General features: G+C 54.4%; 5 protein-coding genes and 5 non-coding genes across 10 annotated transcripts; 6 read left to right on the top strand and 4 right to left on the bottom strand.

The window, feature by feature from the left end:
- Positions 1-527: 527 nt before the first annotated feature.
- On the top strand, positions 528-4,965 carry BO95DRAFT_470572 (pleiotropic drug resistance protein, ABC superfamily; the record flags this gene model as incomplete). The annotated part of the gene is made up of 3 exons (XM_025589527.1): positions 528-688; positions 758-1,692; positions 1,751-4,965. The coding sequence occupies 3 exons, from the start codon at positions 528-530 to the stop codon at positions 4,963-4,965; spliced, it is 4,311 nt and encodes a 1,436-aa protein (XP_025446500.1).
- A 278-nt stretch (positions 4,966-5,243) lies between these two features.
- Positions 5,244-7,979, bottom strand: BO95DRAFT_219894 (OPT oligopeptide transporter family). The gene is made up of 2 exons (XM_025581181.1): positions 5,878-7,979; positions 5,244-5,807 (listed from the first exon to the last, which is right to left on the bottom strand). Exons 1-2 carry the CDS (start codon positions 7,841-7,843, stop codon positions 5,305-5,307), a joined length of 2,469 nt encoding a protein of 822 aa, XP_025446499.1. The 5' UTR covers positions 7,844-7,979; the 3' UTR covers positions 5,244-5,304.
- Positions 7,980-10,019: 2,040 nt separating this feature from the next.
- On the top strand, positions 10,020-11,170 carry BO95DRAFT_380476 (O-methyltransferase; the record flags this gene model as incomplete). The annotated part of the gene is made up of 2 exons (XM_025583340.1): positions 10,020-10,516; positions 10,583-11,170. Coding segments are annotated over exons 1-2 (630 nt in total), but the record flags the coding sequence as incomplete, so codon positions are not given.
- A 471-nt stretch (positions 11,171-11,641) lies between these two features.
- BO95DRAFT_t40 lies at positions 11,642-11,715 on the top strand. The gene has a single exon. It is a non-coding gene; the product is annotated as a tRNA-Val (tRNA).
- Positions 11,716-12,562: 847 nt separating this feature from the next.
- Positions 12,563-12,636, bottom strand: BO95DRAFT_t38. The gene has a single exon. It is a non-coding gene; the product is annotated as a tRNA-Val (tRNA).
- Positions 12,637-14,265: 1,629 nt separating this feature from the next.
- Positions 14,266-14,339, bottom strand: BO95DRAFT_t37. Its single transcript has one exon. It is a non-coding gene; the product is annotated as a tRNA-Val (tRNA).
- Positions 14,340-16,112: 1,773 nt separating this feature from the next.
- Positions 16,113-16,579, top strand: BO95DRAFT_502979 (uncharacterized protein; the record flags this gene model as incomplete). The annotated part of the gene is made up of 1 exon (XM_025591065.1): positions 16,113-16,579. One exon carries the CDS (start codon positions 16,113-16,115, stop codon positions 16,515-16,517), a length of 405 nt encoding a protein of 134 aa, XP_025446497.1. The 3' UTR covers positions 16,518-16,579.
- Positions 16,580-16,834: 255 nt separating this feature from the next.
- Positions 16,835-16,908, bottom strand: BO95DRAFT_t36. The gene has a single exon. It is a non-coding gene; the product is annotated as a tRNA-Val (tRNA).
- Positions 16,909-17,615: 707 nt separating this feature from the next.
- Positions 17,616-17,689, top strand: BO95DRAFT_t41. The gene has a single exon. It is a non-coding gene; the product is annotated as a tRNA-Val (tRNA).
- Positions 17,690-18,696: 1,007 nt separating this feature from the next.
- Positions 18,697-19,743, top strand: BO95DRAFT_427901 (zinc-binding alcohol dehydrogenase family protein; the record flags this gene model as incomplete). Its single annotated transcript, XM_025584818.1, has 1 exon — positions 18,697-19,743. The coding sequence occupies one exon, from the start codon at positions 18,697-18,699 to the stop codon at positions 19,741-19,743; it is 1,047 nt and encodes a 348-aa protein (XP_025446496.1).
- Positions 19,744-20,341: the final 598 nt, after the last annotated feature.

Here is a 20,341-nt window from a genome sequence, read left to right as displayed (position 1 = left end):
GCATGCACGCACGGCAGTGCAGCACTCGGGACAGGCGGCAATGGCTAGCATCTAGAACAAGAACACCAAACCCAGGCACCAGGGGAAGAAGAGCTTTCACCAATAAGGTAGCTGCTAATCAATATGCAACCCTTTCGGTGGATACACGATGTGTTTAGCATAAGCTGCTCCCCTCGCAGCCCCTTTCCCTTTCAGTCGAGCGGCAGTTCGGCTCGCTGCCGCTGTCCGAGCGTTTCCCTCTAGATCATAATCAAACTTTCAGGTACCAGAGGCAAATCGCTCATACTGCGGAACTGTTCCACCGGCAGAGTCGGTACGGACGCCCGTCAGCCTCCCATTCCGCGTATCCGTGCACTCGTACATATACCTAGTCCGATCCCACCTGGTTCGCTAGGTTGCAGCACAATACCACAACGTCTTGTTTGATACTTTGTTATTAGTCTTAATTCTAGTTCTTTCGTTTTCGAACTTTGCATGGTTACAGAAATCTCCACTCACTTAACACGTTCGACACACTCCCCAAGAACATGGAATCTTTCCATGAGGAGCCGTCGGCTTCGACAGCCCCAACGGAATACGGCGACCACTCCGACGATGAGGCCCAACTCTCCGAGAAGAAGACACACCTTGGGATCCCCGAGATCAACGTCCGCGAGGCCCCCAGCGCCGAAACCCTGGCCGTGCCCGAGTCCGGAATCCGCGAAGCCCGCAGCGCCGAGACGCTCGCCAGCCCCAACCCCCACAACGACCCTCACAGCACCCCGCAACAACCGCGCATCGAGACGGAATGGAGCATGGCCGACCGCGTCCGGGAGAACCAGCGCCGCTCCGAGGCGGCGGGCTACAAACGCCGCGAGCTGGGGGTGACGTGGCAGAACCTGACGGTGGAGGTGGTGGCGGCCGAGGCGGCCGTCAAGGAGAACCTGATCACGCAGTACAACGTGCCGCAACTCGTCCGGGACTTCATGCGCAAGCCGCCGCTCAAGTCGATACTGCAGGACAGCCACGGCTGCGTCAAGCCCGGCGAGATGCTGCTGGTCCTGGGCCGGCCGGGGTCCGGGTGCACCACCCTACTGAAAATGCTGTCCAACCGCCGCGAGGGGTACCGCTCCGTTTCGGGGGATGTCTTCTTCGGCGATATGGGCCCCCAGGAGGCCGCGCAGTACCGCGGCCAGATCGTCATGAACACCGAGGAGGAGCTCTTCTACCCGCGTCTGACCGTCGGGCAGACCATGGACTTCGCCACCAAGCTCAAGGTCCCCGCCAACCTGCCCGCCGAAAACTACGTCGCCGACACCAAGCAGTTCCTGATGGAGTCGATGAAGATCGCCCACACCGAGGATACCAAGGTGGGCAATGAGTTTGTACGCGGCGTGTCTGGGGGCGAGCGGAAGCGTGTATCGATCATCGAGTGCATGGCCACCAATGGCTCGGTCTTCACCTGGGATAACAGCACGCGCGGTCTCGATGCCAGTACCGCCCTGGAGTGGGCCAAGGCCCTGCGCTCGATGACCAACATCCTCGGGCTGTCGACGATCGTGACGCTGTATCAGGCCGGAAACGGAATTTACAACCTCTTCGATAAGGTCCTGGTGCTGGACGAGGGCAAGCAGATCTACTATGGCCCTGCTGCGTCGGCGAAGCCGTTCATGGAAGAGCTTGGGTTCGTGTACGCGGACGGGGCAAATATTGGTAAGTGATAGATATCATATTGTTGTGACTGAGGAGAGTGAGGGCTAACAGCTGTCAGGTGACTATCTGACCGGTGTGACTGTCCCAACCGAGAGGAAGATCAAGCCGGGCTTCGAGAACCGCTTCCCTCGCAACGCAGACGCCATCCTCGCCGAGTATCGCCAGTCACCCTTGTACCAGCACATGATCAGGGAATATGACTATCCCTCCTCGGACATCGCCCGTCAACGCACGCAGGACTTCAAGGAGTCCGTTGCATGGGAGAAGTCCAAGCGCATCCCCAAGAATAGTGCGCTGACCACTGGGTTCAGCGAACAGCTCCTCGCCTGCACGATCCGTCAATATCAGATCCTCTGGGGGGAGAAATCCACCTTCCTGATCAAACAGATCCTGTCCATCATCATGGCGTTGATCGCCGGCTCCTGCTTCTACAACTCCCCGCAGACGACCGCCGGTCTGTTCACGAAAGGCGGCGCGGTCTTCTTCGCCCTGCTTTACAACTGCATCGTGGCCATGTCCGAGGTCACCGAGTCGTTCAAGGGCCGCCCCGTGCTCGTGAAGCACAAGTCGTTCGCCATGTACCACCCGGCCGCCTTCTGCCTGGCGCAGATCACCGCCGACCTGCCCGTGCTGCTGGTGCAATGCAGCCTCTTCGCCGTGGTGCTCTACTGGATGGTGGGGCTGAAGCACACGGCGGCGGCCTTCTTCACCTTCTGGGCGATCCTGTTCACGACGACGCTCTGCGTGACGGCGCTGTTCCGCTGCATCGGGGCCGGGTTCAGCACCTTCGAGGCGGCCTCCAAGATCTCCGGCACGGCCGTCAAGGGCATCGTCATGTACGCGGGCTACATGATCCCCAAGCCGCACATCAAGAACTGGTTCCTGGAGCTGTACTACACCAACCCCTTCGCCTACGCCTTCCAGGCCGCGCTGTCCAACGAGTTCCACGACCAGATCATCCCCTGCGTGGGCAACAACCTGGTCCCCTCCGGCCCCGGTTACGAGGACGTCGACCCGGCCAACAAGGCCTGCACCGGCGTGGGCGGCGCCGTCCGCGGCGCCGACTACGTGACGGGCGACCAGTACCTGGCCTCGCTGCACTACAAGCACTCGCAGCTGTGGCGCAACTACGGCATTCTCTGGGCCTGGTGGGGGTTCTTCGCCGTGCTGACCATCGTCTGCACCTGCTACTGGAACGCCGGCGCCGGGTCCGGCGCCTCGCTGCTCATCCCCCGCGAGAAGCTCAAGGCGCAGCGGCGGGCGGCGCACCGGGACGAGGAAGGCCAGCACGAGAAGGGCCCGGCCCACGAGAAGGGTTCCGGCGACGCCCTAGCCTCGGTGGATGACGACAACCTGAGCCGCAATACCTCGATCTTCACCTGGCGCAATCTGACCTACACGGTGAACACGCCCACGGGCGAGCGCGTGCTCCTGGACAACATCCACGGGTGGGTGAAGCCCGGCATGCTGGGGGCGCTGATGGGCTCGTCGGGCGCCGGCAAGACGACGCTGTTGGACGTGCTCGCGCAGCGCAAGACTGAAGGCACCATTAAAGGGTCGATCATGGTGGACGGGCGCGAGCTGCCCGTCTCGTTCCAGCGCATGGCGGGCTACTGCGAGCAGTTGGACGTGCACGAGCCCTACGCCACGGTGCGCGAGGCCCTCGAGTTCTCCGCCCTCCTGCGCCAGTCGCGCGACACCCCGCGGGCCGAGAAGCTCAAGTACGTGGAGACGATCATCGATCTGCTGGAGCTGCACGACCTGGCGGACACGCTGATCGGGACGGTGGGCAACGGGCTGAGCGTGGAGCAGCGCAAGCGCGTGACCATCGGCGTGGAGCTGGTCAGCAAGCCCAGCATTCTGATCTTCCTCGACGAGCCGACCTCGGGCCTGGACGGCCAGTCCGCGTACAACACGGTGCGCTTCCTCCGCAAGCTCGCCGACGTCGGGCAGGCGGTGCTCGTCACGATCCATCAGCCCTCCGCGCAGCTCTTCGCGCAGTTCGACACCCTTCTTCTCCTCGCGCGCGGCGGCAAGACCGTGTACTTCGGCGACATCGGCGACAACGGGGCCACGATCAAGCACTACTTCGGCCAGTACGGCGCCCCGTGCCCCGTGGACGCCAACCCGGCGGAGTTCATGATCGACGTGGTGACCGGAGGCATCGAGGCCGTCCGCGACAAGGACTGGCACCAGGTCTGGCTCGACTCGCCCGAGCACACGCACATGATGCAGGAGCTGGACGGGCTCATCGCCGACGCGGCGGCCAAGCCCCCCGGCACGCACGACGACGGCTACGAGTTCTCGATGCCACTCTGGGACCAGGTCAAGATCGTGACCCACCGCATGAACGTGGCCCTCTTCCGCAACACGAACTACGTCAACAACAAATTCAGCCTGCACATCATCTCCGCGCTGCTCAACGGCTTCAGCTTCTGGCACATCGGCCCCAGCGTCTCGGCCCTGAACCTCAAACTCTTCACCATCTTCAACTTCGTCTTCGTCGCCCCCGGCGTCATCAACCAACTGCAGCCCCTCTTCATCCAGCGCCGCGACATCTACGACGCCCGCGAGAAGAAGTCCAAGATGTACAGCTGGGTCGCCTTCGTCACGGGGCTGATCGTCTCCGAATTCCCGTACCTCTGCGTCTGCGCCGTGCTGTATTTCGTATGCTGGTACTACCAGACGCGACTCCCCACGGACTCCTCCCGCGCCGGCTCCACCTTCTTCATCATGCTCGTCTACGAGTTTATCTACACGGGCATCGGCCAGTTCGTGGCCGCCTACGCCCCGAACCCCACCTTCGCGGCGCTCGTCAACCCCCTCATCATCTCGTTTCTAGTCTTGATGTGCGGCGTCTTCGTCCCCTATTCCCAGCTGAGCGTCTTCTGGCGCTACTGGATGTACTACCTCAACCCCTTCAACTACGTCACCAGCGGCATGCTGGTGTTCGGCATCTGGGGCGCTAAGGTGACGTGCAACGCGGACGAGTTCGCCGTGTTCGATCCCGTCAACGGCACCTGTGGCGAGTACCTCCGCAGCTACGTGGAGAATAAAGGCTGGCGCGTCAATCTGGTCAACCCCGATGCCACGGCCGACTGCCGCGTGTGCGAGTACACCGACGGCAGTGATTTCTTGACTACCCTGAATATTAACCATTATTATTACGGGTGGCGGGATGCGGGCATTTGTGTCATCTTTGCGATTGCGGGATATGCGTTGGTGTTTGGGTTGATGAAGTTGAGGACTAAGGCTTCGAAGAAGGCGGAATGAATGGTTACTGGGGGTGGTTGGGGGGATTTGGGTGGGGGGTTGGGCAAGAGGGGTGTTGTTTGAGGCGCCTGCTGCTGCTGATGGGGTAGGGTCTGTGGATTGTGATTGTTTTCTCCGACTGTGTATATATGCTGTGTTTTGGTTTGGTTTGGTTTGCCTCTTTGGGCTCCTGTGTCAGCGTTCTCTTCTTGTTACTGGCCTGGTTTGGACTTCATAGATAGATATAGATATAGACTAGATTATACCACATAGACCAATACATACGAATCATATCATTGAGCACCTTGACTCCAACCCATACCATAGCAAGATCGACCCGAAGGAACAATCCTCAGCCCACTAAATCCTCCCGGACGCCGGCATCCCCAACAGCGGACACCCCGCATCATCACACCCCACATACGAGACCTCATTCCCCCACCAGTTGATGTCGACCTCGTGATACTCCACGGCAAAGAAGATCACAATCGCCGCGATCGCCACCCCGCACGACATCGCCGACGTGAACACGTACGCGTACTTCTCCCACCACCCGACCCACCGCCGCTTGGCGTAGTAATTCACCGCGAACCCCACCACCAACGCCGGCCAGCCGTAGCTCATGTTGTAGGGCGCCAGGTTGGAGATCCCCGAGAGGACGAGCGGGGTGTAGATGTAGCGCACGGCGGTCGCGGCCGCGCTGCTGCGCGGGATGAACCGCGTCAGCAGGTAGAAGGGGATCGGGAGGAGGGCGCCGATCAGGAATCCGTACAGCAGGGGGTTGTAGATCTGGCCCACCCCGAACAGGCGGCGCGGGCCGATGGCGCCCCAGATCACGGAGGAGGTGTAGAAGTCGCGGGCGCCTGAAATTACAAGGTATTAGTGGGCGGGTTTAGGGGTGTTGGAGGAGTCGTAGGAAAGGGGGGCACATACCGGCGCAGGTAAATTTGCTGGGCTGGTCGAGCGAGCACACGTCGGAGATGTTGGCCAGCGCCCACGCGTTCACGCCCACGGACACAAACGCCCCGACGACGGTGGCCACCACCTGCGCGGAGAAGAGCACACGCGGCGCGATCTTCATGTAGTGGCCCAGCTTCAGGTCGGCCGCGAACTGGATCGACTGCGCACACGCGATGTACCCGAACGCCTTGAACATCAGGTTGGCCACGGGCTTTCCGGGGATGGCGTAGCCCGCCACGAACTCGGCGATCACGTTGTTGGTCACCTCCGTGTTGGTGATGGCGTAGATCATCCCGTAGGGGATCTGCACGAACAGGCACAGTGCGATGGCGAACACCAGGCCCCAGATCGGCATGCCTGTGTCGTAGTGGGCCACGGCGATGCAGCCAAAGACGAAGGAGACAGCCAGGATGGTCAGGTACCACCATTCGGGTACCTCCCTGTACCGCTGCATCAGCCGGTTGTGCACGTCCTCGTGCTCGTCGCGTGCGCTAGTCCACCTCCACAGCGCTCGCACCCCCTTGGTGATCTCCTGTCGGTTGTAGAGCGCGATGTGCACGATGGCGGCGAGGTACGCTGCAAACGAGGCCATGAACATAATGCTGTATCCGGCGGAGAGATACGGGGGGCTGTACTTGCTGTAGGCCTCGACGTCGAACTCGGCCTTGCTGTTCAGCACCTTACTCACGTCGTAAGTATTGCCTGTGTTGTCGAAGACGTCGTTGCTGTTGATGGGGAAGTAGGCTGTCTTCCAGACATTGGTGAAGTAGATCGGCACGATTATGAAGAAGGATGCAATGGCCATTCCGACGACGTTGTTCAGCAGCGAGTAGAAGGGATAGATGATCGGGTCGTAGAGGCCGTAGACGATGTTCCAGTCGAAGGTGGGGAATGGGTTGAGCGCCATGCCGTTGATGGTGCCGGTGATGATGGCCAGTTTGACGTTTTCGGGCGAGATCCAGTTGATCCAGTTGAAGTAGGATAGGGCCTGGAAGATGTACGCGGGGAACCAATAGTAGACGAACATGGCGACGAAGCAGTACATGAAGAAGCGGTAGCGGCTGATCTTCCACCCGTTCACCTCCTTGTCACGTCCCTCGTCGCCATGCAAGGCCTTGTTCAATGCGATGGTGGACAGGCACTTGGGGAAGATCATCGATGGCGGATACACCAGGAATCTCCGCGTCAGACCGGCACATCCGTAGCCTATCAGCTGGGTTGACAGAGCCGACAGGATCTGGAATCCGGCCTGATCGTAGAGAGACGTCATGTTGTAGAAGGACTTGGCCTTGAGGACCTGAAAGATATAGGTGATATAAGCTGTACCGTTCGCGCCTCCAAACGATACATTGGACATGACAGTAATCAGCATGTGCTCTTTCTGATTGAAGGGGCCGGGATTGAGGGTAAAGTGCCAGCCGAATAGATTCCACTTTCGCGTGGGTAAGACCTGCGCTAGAAACACGCCGCACGGGTACGAGAGTAGCTGGGCCACTAACGAGTAGATGTTGATGGTGGGATAACGCAGGGTGAAGAACTGATTGACCGCGGTGAAGATGATGGTCGACAGCAGCCCGAGGAACCAGGCCCGGAAGGTGTTGGCCGAGACTTCAGGGTCGTCCGTCGGGTCCACCACGGCGCGGACTTCTGCGTACGGCGAGTCGTTCGCAATCAAGTCGCGGTGCTTGGCGATCTCCGCCACGAGAGTCTGGAGCTGAGAGAGATCAACGTGGTGGGCCTCGGCATCGAGAATCTCCCGTGCCTGGTTGAGGATGTGGGCCGGAAAGTTCACATCGAGCTCATTTTCAGCCACCATGTCCTTCAACTGAACCAGAAGGCCGTCGAGGTCATTTTCATCGATCCTAGTCTCGGTCGCTCCAAGTTTCTCCTGGTCTACTTGAAGCCCTTTGAGAGGGCCTCTTTCGTGGTGGCCAGTCATCTTGACATACAGTAGACTTTAAGGTGTCTTGAAACTTGGAGCGACTTGCTCTCAACAAGAGGTTTGGCTGGGAAATGTGGAATTTCATCTCTTTAATGGTCGCCTGGCTTCGTTCCAGCTGATTTGGTGGCCATGCAGCACACAATCGTAGTGCCTGATAACGCGTCTGCATTAGCATGAAAGCGTTAGTCCTCCCCGGGGTTTCTTGGGATGATATGGTGAAAGCTCCGCTGCGATAGGACGATTGTTTTCGGTTCACCAACTTTGCCCCGTCACCACGCAAGCGTCCAATGAGCATATCCTGCCCGCAAGACGCAATATGGCACCTGCATGCGCAATGGGGGCATATGTGGTCGGCTGAGCATGGAATATGTATTGCAGGCGGAATAAGAGGGGCGACTGCACGGTGATTGGGCGTTAGCTGGATGACAACAAGTAGCAGGGTGGGTCAGTTCTCGCGATAAGAGAGGCGTCCCCGCAATCAATCCGCCAATGTAAAGCATTCGTCTTTGTGACCATCAAAGACAAGACTACTGTAGAAGAACCGCATGAGTCTGTCTCTTGAAAGAATTCACATGAGCCATCCAAGTCCTCGCGGTGTTGCTGAGGGAAATGCATGTTGCAGTTGGTGGCGCTCTGCTATCCGAGCGGCTCGGCAGCATTGACTAAAAGAGTGTGTGGATGGTGAAGGTGGGATTTCGTCCAAGGTGGCAGTCGCCAATTCAATTGAGTACTGCCGTCAGTCAAGCTTTGTGGGGCCATTGAGCTTATCGATCTCCTGGAGTGTAGTTGGTGGGAGGGGGGAAAATTGGCTGTCGGGACGGGAAGATGGAAGAGGAAATGTGGGTGCCTGAGCGATGGCAAATGACCGCCTCAGCAACCAGGCGTCACTTCCCCTCCACCATCGGGCGTCCGACCCCTTCTCCGATTGGTCTAGGGTCTTTGGTCTTTCTTACTAGAATCTGCCACGCACTCTTCGATTATGGATCACAGTGCTGGCCTCCTTATCTTGAACAACTGTGACATTTCTGCTTTTACTGACTTTCTTTTTTTCCTTGAGTCAGCGGCACCAGTCCTGCTGAGGACAGCATTACAGCCACGATTCTCGATCTCCCTTGTCGGTCATGCATGCGACGAGAATGATCGAAGAGGCATACAATCCCATCCCGAAATGGCGTGATCTATCAGACGAACAAGCTAACATTCTTAGTCCTGCGGGCTTGCCACGAATCAATGTAGAATCAAACTTTACTTACCTGTAACCGAGATACTAACCCGGAACTTAATGACCAAGGAGCAACCGTGGTGGACTAACATTTGGGCACTCTGGACCTCGAGGCATCCTGCCTTACTTTTCTTCAGCTAATCGGATGAGCAACACAGAGGAATTTATTTTCTCCTTCAGACTTTCCAACGGCTTTGGAACCGTACCAGTCTGCGGACCTCTCCTACAAGCCTGACGCTCCAGCCGATCGAATTGCTCGATCGTCCTCCGCACCAAGGCACCTCGGATGCCTTGACTTTGAAGTGCTGGCTGCACATATAGCTACGCCAAATCCTGAAGACCGAACTACCCGCCTATATGAGCAGCGGATCGGGATTCCATTGGGCGAGGTACGGATCTTAATACCTCCCAAGTGTTCAGAAGCTTGACTCGCTTCGGGTCTCGAGCACTACTAGTCGCATCCGCCAGGCTTTTTTTATTCCATCTGGCCCGAATCCTGTTGGCAAATGTGGTCGCCCACTCGGCCTCGGTCTTGCCTTCGTGAATTGCCACCAGCCATTTGCGACCGGAGCACCGGGTTCAGTATTATCAACGATCTAGGAGTACCTCCTGTCTGGTTTGTGGGAGAGACTGTTGTCAATGCCTTCTTCGAGCCCTAAGTGGAAGCTGATTTGGCATGTCGAATGGTCACTTACTGCCATTTCGAACTGCGGAGGCCCCAACAAGAGCAGAAGTTTTGGCGAGCTGTCTTGTTGGGGTGCAGTACAGTCTTGATGGTAAAGGTTCCGGGCCTCAGGAGCATGTTGTAGGTCAAATCCTCCAAATGTTGGTGCTCCATATGTCGATCTCATCATGAGAGCACAAGTCAGCACAAGGCAGCTTAGAGAGAAAAGCGTCAGCGAACGAGAGCATTAGAGTAGAGCAGTCCGAGTCAATAAGCTTGATGAAAACGTATGTGGGCACCTCAGAAGCCATGGATTGAGCTCAGCCTTGTGGCTTGGCAGGTCGATCGGCTTCCACCCCGCGATCCGGGCGCCGAATCCTCGGCTCCGAGCCATCCACCGTGTTTTATCTCCGTGGCGCATCTAACCTTAATCCCAGAAAAGCAACACAACCACACAAGATAGTCGGGTTATCATCATCAAAGCTACGTCATCCGTGTTAAGCCCGAGTGTCCGTCCGGAGACAGCACAAAGAAGGGGTAAACTCCATGACATGGCCGAATCGCCGACGGCTGCCTGGGTACAAAGAACCGCAAGCACCATGACATAAAAGACTCGTACAGCTCAACGGGAAACCTGCACCCTCAGTCTCAAGCCGACACAATCATCTCTAAGCATCTTTTCCCTTACCTACACCTTAACATCCGTCGCATACTCCAACGCAACCCCACACCGCAGCACACAATGTCCAAGCCCCACGCCCCAAAGCCTCTACCCTACGCGCTCGTAAGTCCACCCCGCCAACAATCCCAACCACAAACACTAACCTCAACCTCCGCCCCGGGGAGCAAGGATGGCCGCGAAGTCGACCTCCTCCACTACATCTACGCGCACCCGGACCTCCCCACCCTGCGCAACAACCCGACCGCCGTCCTGGCCGCGATCGACGCCTACAGCCACACGCACAACCCGCTCATGAACATCGGCGCCCCCAAGGGCGCCTACATCCGGGACCTGATCGTCGCCCACAAGCCCCGGGTCATGATCGAACTCGGCGGGTACGTGGGATACTCCGCGATCCTGTTCGGGGCGACGCTCCGCGCCGCCGGTGGCACCCGATACCTCAGTCTGGAGCAGAACCCGGAGATGGCGGCGGTCGCGAACCAGCTGATCGATCTGGCGGGTCTGAAGGATGTGGTGCGCGTGATCGTGGGGTCGGCGGCATCCAGCCTCCGAGAGTTGGTGGCGGATGGGGAGGTGCAAGCGGTGGAGATGGTGTTTCTGGATCATTGGCAGGAGCTGTACCTGCCGGATTTGTGGTTGATGGAGGAGTTGGGTTTGCTGGTGCCGGAGAAGTCGGTGGTGGTTGCGGATAATGTGGTGATGCCGGGGGCACCGCAGTATTTGGAGTGGGTTAGGGCTGGGTGTGCGGAGAAGAGGGGGTTGTTGGTGTCGCGGAAGGGGGAGAAGGGGTGGGAGGCGACGGGGTTGAGACCTAGGCCTGGGCTGGTGTATCAGACCGCTGTGCGGGAGTTTGAGACGCAGTTTGGCAGGGTATGTGTTTTTTCTTTCCCTAGCCTTGGGTTCTAGGGGAGCATTGAATGTCATGCTGACTGGATTTAGGATGGTGTTGCGGTCACGACGGTTCTGGGCGAGGAGGATGTTTGAATGACTGGAATGGCTTGTCTTGTCCATGCTTGGGGGTAGGGATGGGCTATGGTGGAGAGGGCTGGAAGATAGAAGACACTCAGCTGACGCTGGGTTTAAGTGAGCATTATACAGAAGCCTGTGATGCTATGCTATATTCACAATGTCGTTCCCTCGGTTAGAAGAGGCGTGAGTGAGGAGCTTTAAAATCGCTGTAATATTGTAGAGTACTGTAACCAAAGAATTGGGCTTTTTTCATCAGTAGGCCGGATGGTGTAGTTGGTTATCACGTATCGTTAACACCGATAAGGTCCTGGGATCGAGCCCCAGTCTGGTCATCTTTTTTGCCACCGATATCTTTTGCATGATTTATCGACGACGACTCATCGTGAAACTCAAGGGATTCGCCAAAACTCTCTGCCCCTTGGCCAAATGGTTCCTGGGCACTGATTTTGCTGGGTTTCTGGAGCCTCTTGCGCCCTTCAATAGGCTGCGGGATACCCCACATTCTGGCAGTTAATGGAAATGGTTCGCCAACAACGCCGACGCAACCAGAGCATTCAGCACCATGGACAGCATGTCATACCCTCATTTATTTGAGCTTGGTAACGTTCAATCACCTTGGTCGTTGTGCCCTGTCGCAATCTGGTATCGGGTAACGCACCTAGTCGATGAGAGTGGATGATCTAAGCCTGAGATATCGAGTCAAGAAAACAGCTTCTACAGCCAATGCCTATATCCCAATAAAAGGACAGTGAACTGTGCTTCTGATCTGACATCCAGACCCAGGCATATTCCGACTGGTCCAAGTTACTCAGACAGCGACAATGTGCCACTCATTGACCTTCAGCTTTAATGTCTCCCACCAACTGGGATTCTAGGAGTCCTCCGAGAGACATTGATTTTTGAACGAGCCGAATTGACCCGGTCCATGTTTCACGAGTTGATTTCTCGTAAGAACTACTCGCAGACTCCAGCTTGGTGATTGGCGATGCCGTTCGCGGACCTAGCCCTAAGTTGACCGAGACAATGAGTCCAGCGGGAATCTCTCCCCATACAAAAACCATGAACTGTACCGAGCCAAGATGATAATCCTTTGCTCAGCGAAGTAAAAGTAGTAAGGACATGGTCATACCCATGTCAAGAGAGATATTGAGGTCTTGAAACAAGAAAAAGCTAAAAAGATGACCAGACTGGGGCTCGATCCCAGGACCTTATCGGTGTTAACGATACGTGATAACCAACTACACCATCCGGCCAACTATGATTTTCGTGCTCTTCTTTTGACACCTCGTTCCTACAATTAGCTTCAAGCAGTATTGCAAGCTAAACTGTCGTGACTTGGTAATCATCGCTCACTCATTATTGCCATCGATCTAACTCACGGAAGTTATCAGGCTTGGAATCTTCGAAAGATTTATGCATAGTACCATCGGGCTTCTTGCAAATATGTATGTGCCGATAAGAATGTGGATTGTCGCCCCGGACGGTTTAACTGTCAAGACAGGTGTCATGCTGGGTACTTCCTATATACCGAATCATCCGCTTGGATGCTATACGACTGTGCAAATGGGAGGTCTGTGTCGGCTCACTGTGAGCCATATCCGTCGTGGTAAGGTTATCGACATGCGTAGCCCTTTTTGGGACAAACCTTACTGTGTATTGCAGAGATTTGCTTAATTCATTTAGTTCTGGCGAAGGCCATTGGCTCCGCGAAGCAAGATGTTTTAGATGCCCCTGGACCTGGTTAGGCATGATTGTACATGTCTTAAATTCTGGGAACTCGCTTGTGGATGTACCTGATGTGTGACAATAGTAGCAATCAATGTGATAGAACATGAGGTACCTGCTTTTGATCTTCCTTGGATATTGAGAACAATCGTTAAAGACCACCCGACTCGACAAGGGAGAGTGACAGGGCGACTGACACCGTGTAAGACAAAGCAAACTTACCCCGACGCTTTCTTCAGTTGACAATCTCGAAATTTGAGTGAGATTGGCTGGGCGTGAGGAAGGGCCAAGTTGAAACTGGGCAGAAGGATGCTAAGTCTTGACAAAGGAGGAATTAATTGAGTTGTAGTTCGTGACCTGTAAATAACGGCAGGTGAAACTTGAACTGGTGATGAAATATCCTCACAGACCCAGGAGTACCTATCCATCCCATTGGCATTATACGAGAGAAGATTTGTGAGTATTCACAGTTACCGAAGTCCATTGCGAGACACATACTGTGTCAGAGTGTAATGTGTATTGGAAAGTCAGCACCGTGAGACGGGAGAGACCCAGAATAAAGCATAGCTTCTGGGTGAGGATGATTCTAATTACGAGGCAGACGCACGGTGAATTACGAGGCAGACGCACGGTGAAATGAAGAATTGTTTGTCCGAGATTAATCTGATGAGGAAACGGTTGCAACGCTCAGGGGATTGGTGAGTAGGTTCTCAGATGTGACTTCCTTATTTACCTCAGTTCATCAGCACAAAAAAAATGTCGTCCTTCTATCCTCTACAAATACCTGGCCATGGTCGTGCACTCATTGAAAGTCACTTGGATCTTGCCATGCATCAGTGCGACTCTGCGTTGGAATGGATTTAAATTTCTTGACTGGGCTTGCTTTTTGACCCTAGCAAACGGTTAGGTTGAGTGGCTCATCATGACTCGAAGCATTCTACCGTCAGCTTGGCTTAGGGTTCGGCAATGACAGCTTCTGCAGGTCAAGCCGCAAGAAGGTTTCGCAACACATTTCTTAAGCTCGGATTTCATTCCGACTGGCTCGAGCCAGTAGCAAGAAGGAAACTTTGACCCAAATGATCCCATCTTTATGTTTGCGAGTACATGATGAATTTGAGAGGATTGGACTGGTCGGCAAGTAAAGATACAAAAACATATGACCAGACTGGGGCTCGATCCCAGGACCTTATCGGTGTTAACGATACGTGATAACCAACTACACCATCCGGCCGATTATAAAATGCCTTTTCAACTTTGCACTTACATTCCAGAACATGCGGAGCACTTGTCCCTTCACCAAAAAGAGATCAGGCGTAAGAGTGAGCAGCAGGTCAAAGAACCATGTTCGAACTACTATAGGTAAATTTACCATTCTGCATTCTCGGCATCACTTCTGAACTGTCTAAAAAGAGGCAATTAAGCCACAGATCATGCAATGTCTCAAATTTTCGGTCTTGTTTCATATTACCATACAATTCTCGCATTACCACACTCTGTCCTACACGGATAAGTTACTCGACAGTATGTAGCAACGCGATGGTCAACGTTGAGATATCGATCTATGCTTGACAAGGCGGCATTAATTTGTATCTGATCAATTTGTGATACCTGGCTATAGCAAGCCAGTACTTCGTGGTCATTCGGTTTGTTTCATCAGCACCCATCCTTCCATATTAAGCATTTCTTCGGCCTTCTCTGTGGCTTAGATGCGATATCTCCGGCTGTTGTCTTGAAGGATTCATAAAAATGTAATGAAACGATTCCCAGCAGATATGAACTACTCCGAACTGACCCAGTACTTAGTAGTTCCTCAAACTTGGACCTTACGAAGAAGTTTTAAATATCGAGGTGACATATAGAACTTTAATCTCTCGCTAATAGACCCTGCAATCAAGCACACTTGTATCAGTCCCACTTCATCTGTCACTTTTCTCTCGTCTCCACATGGTATGAGGCCATCATCAATTGATTTCTTCTCTTTCCTTTCGGAAGAAATCATGAACTATAATAATAAAATAGGCGAGGAAGCACGGGGCTCTGTGAACACAACTGATCACGGCCCCTATTAGTCTTACCTCACACGGAAATCAGTGAAGGGTCCTGGGTTCCTTATTTCACCACTATCCTGCCTTAACTTCCATTCACTGCTACATCTCTTTCTTATTCCAAGTCTACTCCCGCCTTGTTCTCATACACTCTGCTCTCTTCTCTCTCCCTTCCTTCTTCTCTTTCTTTTCTCTCTCTTCTCTCCACATTGCTCAAATCCTATCCCGACACCATACTACTCCATCCAGGATTCCAAGGAGTTCACATCTCACTGAAACAAGACTCATCTTCTGACCTACTTCGCATCCTCGCAAAGTCTCTGCCCCGTCACCATCCCTACCAAAGTAAAACATATCGGCTTTCCAAGATTCTACAGACCTCATAGAACAACCAAATGTCTCAGCCCCAGACTCCAGGGTGGCAGTGTCGGGCCCTGCTTTGTGTAACCCATTACCTAAGATCGATAATCCGAGAAGAGCAAAAATCATCTCGCAAATCAGCTCAGATCTGGGCATCGTCACGGTCGACTCAAGCGTACGGGCCTTACTCTGGCTAGCTGATGTCGAAGCCCTCGAGACGCTGCTTAAAAAATGCAAAAGATCTCCCAGTGTGTTCCGGCTCTTGTTCGTCCAGGGTTCCGATATAACCGATCACGCGCTAGGAGCATGTTAGTAGCAAAAAAAAAAGCGTAATCGCTACCAGAATTCGCTGACTGACATTCGTATCACATAGAGAGAGGCAGTGTTTATAACGCACGGGACGATGCTGGTGAAGAATCGCCGGGCTCGGTGAGTTATTGGTATTCCCGATAACGTCTTGCTTGTGGTGTGGGTCTAACTATATATAGGGCAGAAAGCAAGACGGGTCCTGTGTGATCACACGAAATCCTGACTTCACCGAGTCCGTTAATGTTTATCTGCATCTGCTGGAGGAGGCTGGCAGAGAGTAGAAGCAAACCATGCTGTGGAACATTCTGGGGATGTTTTGGACGGGCCCTAAAATAGCATTCTGGCGACAAGCCGCGCTTGACTGCGGGTGCACGAATAAAGCCGGTAATACGATACTTCTACACTCTTCCATCTCTGGTGCTTGGGTGAATCTAGAGTTTGCCTTAAAACCGCTGGAGATAAGCCAGGATTGCAGGTCGTTGACCGTCCAGTTCTATTGGCTCCCTGGTAAAGTTTATCCTCATTCGACTTCGCTAACCTCGGCTCCGGCTTTTGGTCAGATCAACACTGCGCGCTTTACATTCAACAACTCTCGGACCAATAGTTCAATGCGATCCGGTGATACCGTGGTGCTACAAACCAAAAACCCACGAAATCTGCCCCTCCCGTCCTTCCAGCTACTGGAGATGCAGTAGTACTTGCATCGTGCAGCTGTACTCGGTTGACTTGTCAGCACTCTGAAACCGTTGTCTCTAGAATAGACCAGAGAAGAGAGGGAGATAAATTAGCATGATAAAAAAGAATAGACAGTCGGGGACAAAGTCTGGTGGTTTGGATGAATAAAAAAGTGGTTGTCTTCGATGTGGGGAGGATGCGATTGGGGCGAACTTCGGGGATTGACTAGGAAGAAACATCTCGTATGTCTCGGGAGGTCAAAGTTGTGTACTTGCAGCTAGTATGCAACAGAAAATGACAAAAACAATACCGTCCAGGGTATGTGAACAAAAAGCAATGACCAGACTGGGGCTCGATCCCAGGACCTTATCGGTGTTAACGATACGTGATAACCAACTACACCATCCGGCCAACTTATTATTTAGAGCTTCTGTGTATGACACTATTATCTTGAACAATAAGGTGGAAGGGAAACAAAGCAAAATACTTCCCTTTCTGTCTTTTTTTTACCGATAATTTCACCACTGTTTCGTAGGGTATATTGACTAGAGGGTAAGTTCAACGCCTTGCGTCTACTTGTACAATGAGAGTCTGGTGTGCAATGTATTGTGTATCAATTGGGCCTGTTTTGGACTGGATAATGCCACAAGTGTTAAAACTCGAGGTTCGTGGCCAGTATATATACAATGACACGTAAAAAACCCACCAACAACTGTCGAAATTCTTCAACCCCCCAGAGCATCGAACCAAGCTGCACCACCAAAACCCCAACCACATAGCAGAAACACCCTTAAAGAATACCGCACAAATTAGGGCCACATGCTGTCACCCCCAAGAAAGTCCCGCGTTGGTCCCCTACCACACCCGTAGGAATAACTTGGAGCACCCCAACTCCCTCCAATACCAGTTCTAGTCAGACCGTAGGCCTTCTTTCTTCAAGTACGCGAGCATTAGCCAGGCCCTAGACAAAAGCCGACCTACCCTCACCCCAAACAATTCCGGCAGAGCTACCCTGTGTTGCTTGATGACTTGCAAGTTAGTATAAAACTTGGAGTGGAGTATGCTTGGTGCATTGCTTAGGGCTGGGAAGCATTAAATTGACAAATCTTTCATCAATTGGCCGGATGGTGTAGTTGGTTATCACGTATCGTTAACACCGATAAGGTCCTGGGATCGAGCCCCAGTCTGGTCATTGCTTTTTGCCAACACTTCGAGTGTGTAATGCCCCTTCTGACACTGCCATAAACTGAAATGAGACGACCATCTGCAAATCCATCATTCTTCCACTGGAGTCTCGCACCACGTGTCATAAACGCTATACGGACGTGTCGAGTAGAATCCAAACCGGAGCGTCAACGCAGACCCAGTTGTTCCGGTCCGTCGGGCAGTCTACCGGTGCCAAGACCCGTCTTTAAGTTAGCTGCATGGCGTTCACTAATCCTAGGAATTAAACTTAATTTCAACCCGCAGCTCAACAACTGGGATACCTTGAACCGGTCGGTATCCCAGCGAGTACGGTCAGGAGTTGATTATCAACCCGTGATAACTAATCATACTTTCTACACCTTGAAAAACCTGCGAGAAAGCATTCCAAGCGTTGATTAGCGCATTACTCCGAGGATGAGTAAACACGAACGCCCCGAAAGTTGGAACTCGAACTGGCAAGAAAGTATCTACGTTTCTAAATCTCCATGATCATGTAACACTGTACCAGACCCAAATGACAATCAAGTAGACAAATGGCGGTTGACCAGCAATTGAGTCTGTAGCTTGGCGAACGAAATAGGTCTAGTTTCCGCTGCGTAGATCCAACGGGTCTGCAGAGCTCTGCAGAAACTCCATGCAGCTGCGGCCTCCCTCGGTTCTTTTAGAAAACTCTCGCCGCGAGGACTCGCTGCAGAAAGTGGGTCCTGTCGACACACACGGAAATGCCCCAAAGCAGCCGCCCAGATGAGATCACCAGAAGAGAATCGAAGTCGATTTGTCATCTGGGAGTTTCAATGGCCTCATTGACGCCATTTGTAAGCGTTTCCTCCTTTCCCAGGTATGGGAGTAGCTGCAAGCTTTTTTTAAACCTTCATCTGCTATATAAACCATCCAACTCCTGCTGGGGTCCGACAGAACATTTCTCCTAACACCCATCTCCCTTCAATCCACCACAACACAAATCCACCCACCACCACCACCACCGCCGCCGCCATGTCCACCCAGAAAGCCATTGTGGTCACCTCCCCCAAGCAGGCCAGCCTGGTCCGCGACCGAGCCATCCCCACCCTCCGCGACGACTACATCCTGGTCAAGACGGTCAGCGTGGCCCTGAACCCGACCGACTGGAAGCACATCGCCTTCCTGGCGCCCGTGGGCGTGCTGGTCGGCTGCGACTACGCCGGTATCGTCGAGGAAGTCGGCAAGAACGTGCAGGGCAAGTTCCAGAAGGGCGACCGGGTGTGCGGGTTCGTGCACGGGGCCAACGCGGTGGAGCCGGAGGACGGGGCGTTCGCCGAGTACATCGTGGCCAAGGCGGACGTGTCGACCAAGATCCCGGCCAACCTGAGCTTCCAGGAGGCGGCGACGCTGGGCGTGGGCATCACGACCGTCGGCCAGGCGCTGTACCAGAGCCTGAAGCTGGCGCCGCCCACCGCGCCCACCACCACCCGGGAGCCCCTCCTCATCTACGGCGGATCCACCGCGACCGGCGCCCTGGCCATCCAGTTCGCCAAGCTCTCCGGCTACCAGGTGCTGACTACCTGCTCGCCGCACAACTTCGACCTGGTGAAGCAGCTGGGCGCCGACGCCGCCTTCGACTACAAGAACCCCGACACCCCCGCCGAGATCCGCCGGTACACCGACAACAAGCTCCGCCTGGTGCTGGACACAATCTCCGTCGAGGCCAGCGCCAAGTTCTGCGACGAGGCCCTCTCCACCGAGGGCGGCGAGTACAGCGCCCTCCTGGCCGTGGGCATCGAGCGCCAGAACGTCAACGACCGCTGGACCCTGGCCTACACCGCCGTCGGCGAGGACTTCACCTTCGGCGAGACCCCCATGCCCGCCAAGCCCCAGGACCGCGAGTTCGCCGCCCGCTTCTGGGAGACCGCCGCCCAGCTGCTGGCCGAGGGCAAGATCAAGGTCCACCGGCCCAAGGTCGGCGCCCGCGGGCTCGAGGGGGTCATGGAGGGGCTGGAGCTGCTGAAGCAGGACAAGGTCAGCGGCGAGAAGCTCGTCTACAACGTTGAGGAGACTCCTTAGATTTAGTTGGATGGGGGGGTAATTATGCGATATGAACTATATAGAGTATTTTTAATGTGGGAATTGTATTTCATTGCTTGTTACAATTTGGTGTCCGCGTCGTATGTCTTTTTTTTTGTGAAGGACAAATAACAACTTATCCCCTTCTCTGAATCAACTGTCTCGTTTCTTGTAGTATGTTCACATAACGTGGATGATCAGAGTATATGACTGGCGAAGCATAGGCAGATACAATCCACCCAGTATGTGACCGTTTTCCCCCAGTTGATAGAACAAATCAACACGAATGAGCTCATTCACATCCAGTTTTTCCTCCCCTCTATCGCTTCTCATGCCAGGACTCCCCCGCCACCGCCTTCCCGCTTCTCGCCGGGTGCCAGCAGTCCCAGGCGCGGCGCTGCATCTGCCTTCCCAAACGAGTCTAGTCTCCGATCTGCCTGGGCCGCTGATGCATGCCGGAAACTAAACCCCAACGGGACTAGCGACTTCCAGCCGTCCAGTCCGCGGCTGTTCGCCCCAAGTAAAAGTCCTGGAGATACAGGGCATCCATCCATTCTGATTACTCAATTCCATCTTTCTTGAGGCTTCGATGCGCATT

The sequence above is a fragment of the Aspergillus brunneoviolaceus genome, assembly GCF_003184695.1.
Source record: "Aspergillus brunneoviolaceus CBS 621.78 unplaced genomic scaffold BO95scaffold_6, whole genome shotgun sequence".
NCBI classification, from domain to species: domain Eukaryota; kingdom Fungi; phylum Ascomycota; class Eurotiomycetes; order Eurotiales; family Aspergillaceae; genus Aspergillus; species Aspergillus brunneoviolaceus.
Note: the sequence above shows the minus strand (reverse complement) of the source record. Positions and strands in the feature narration are given on the sequence as shown.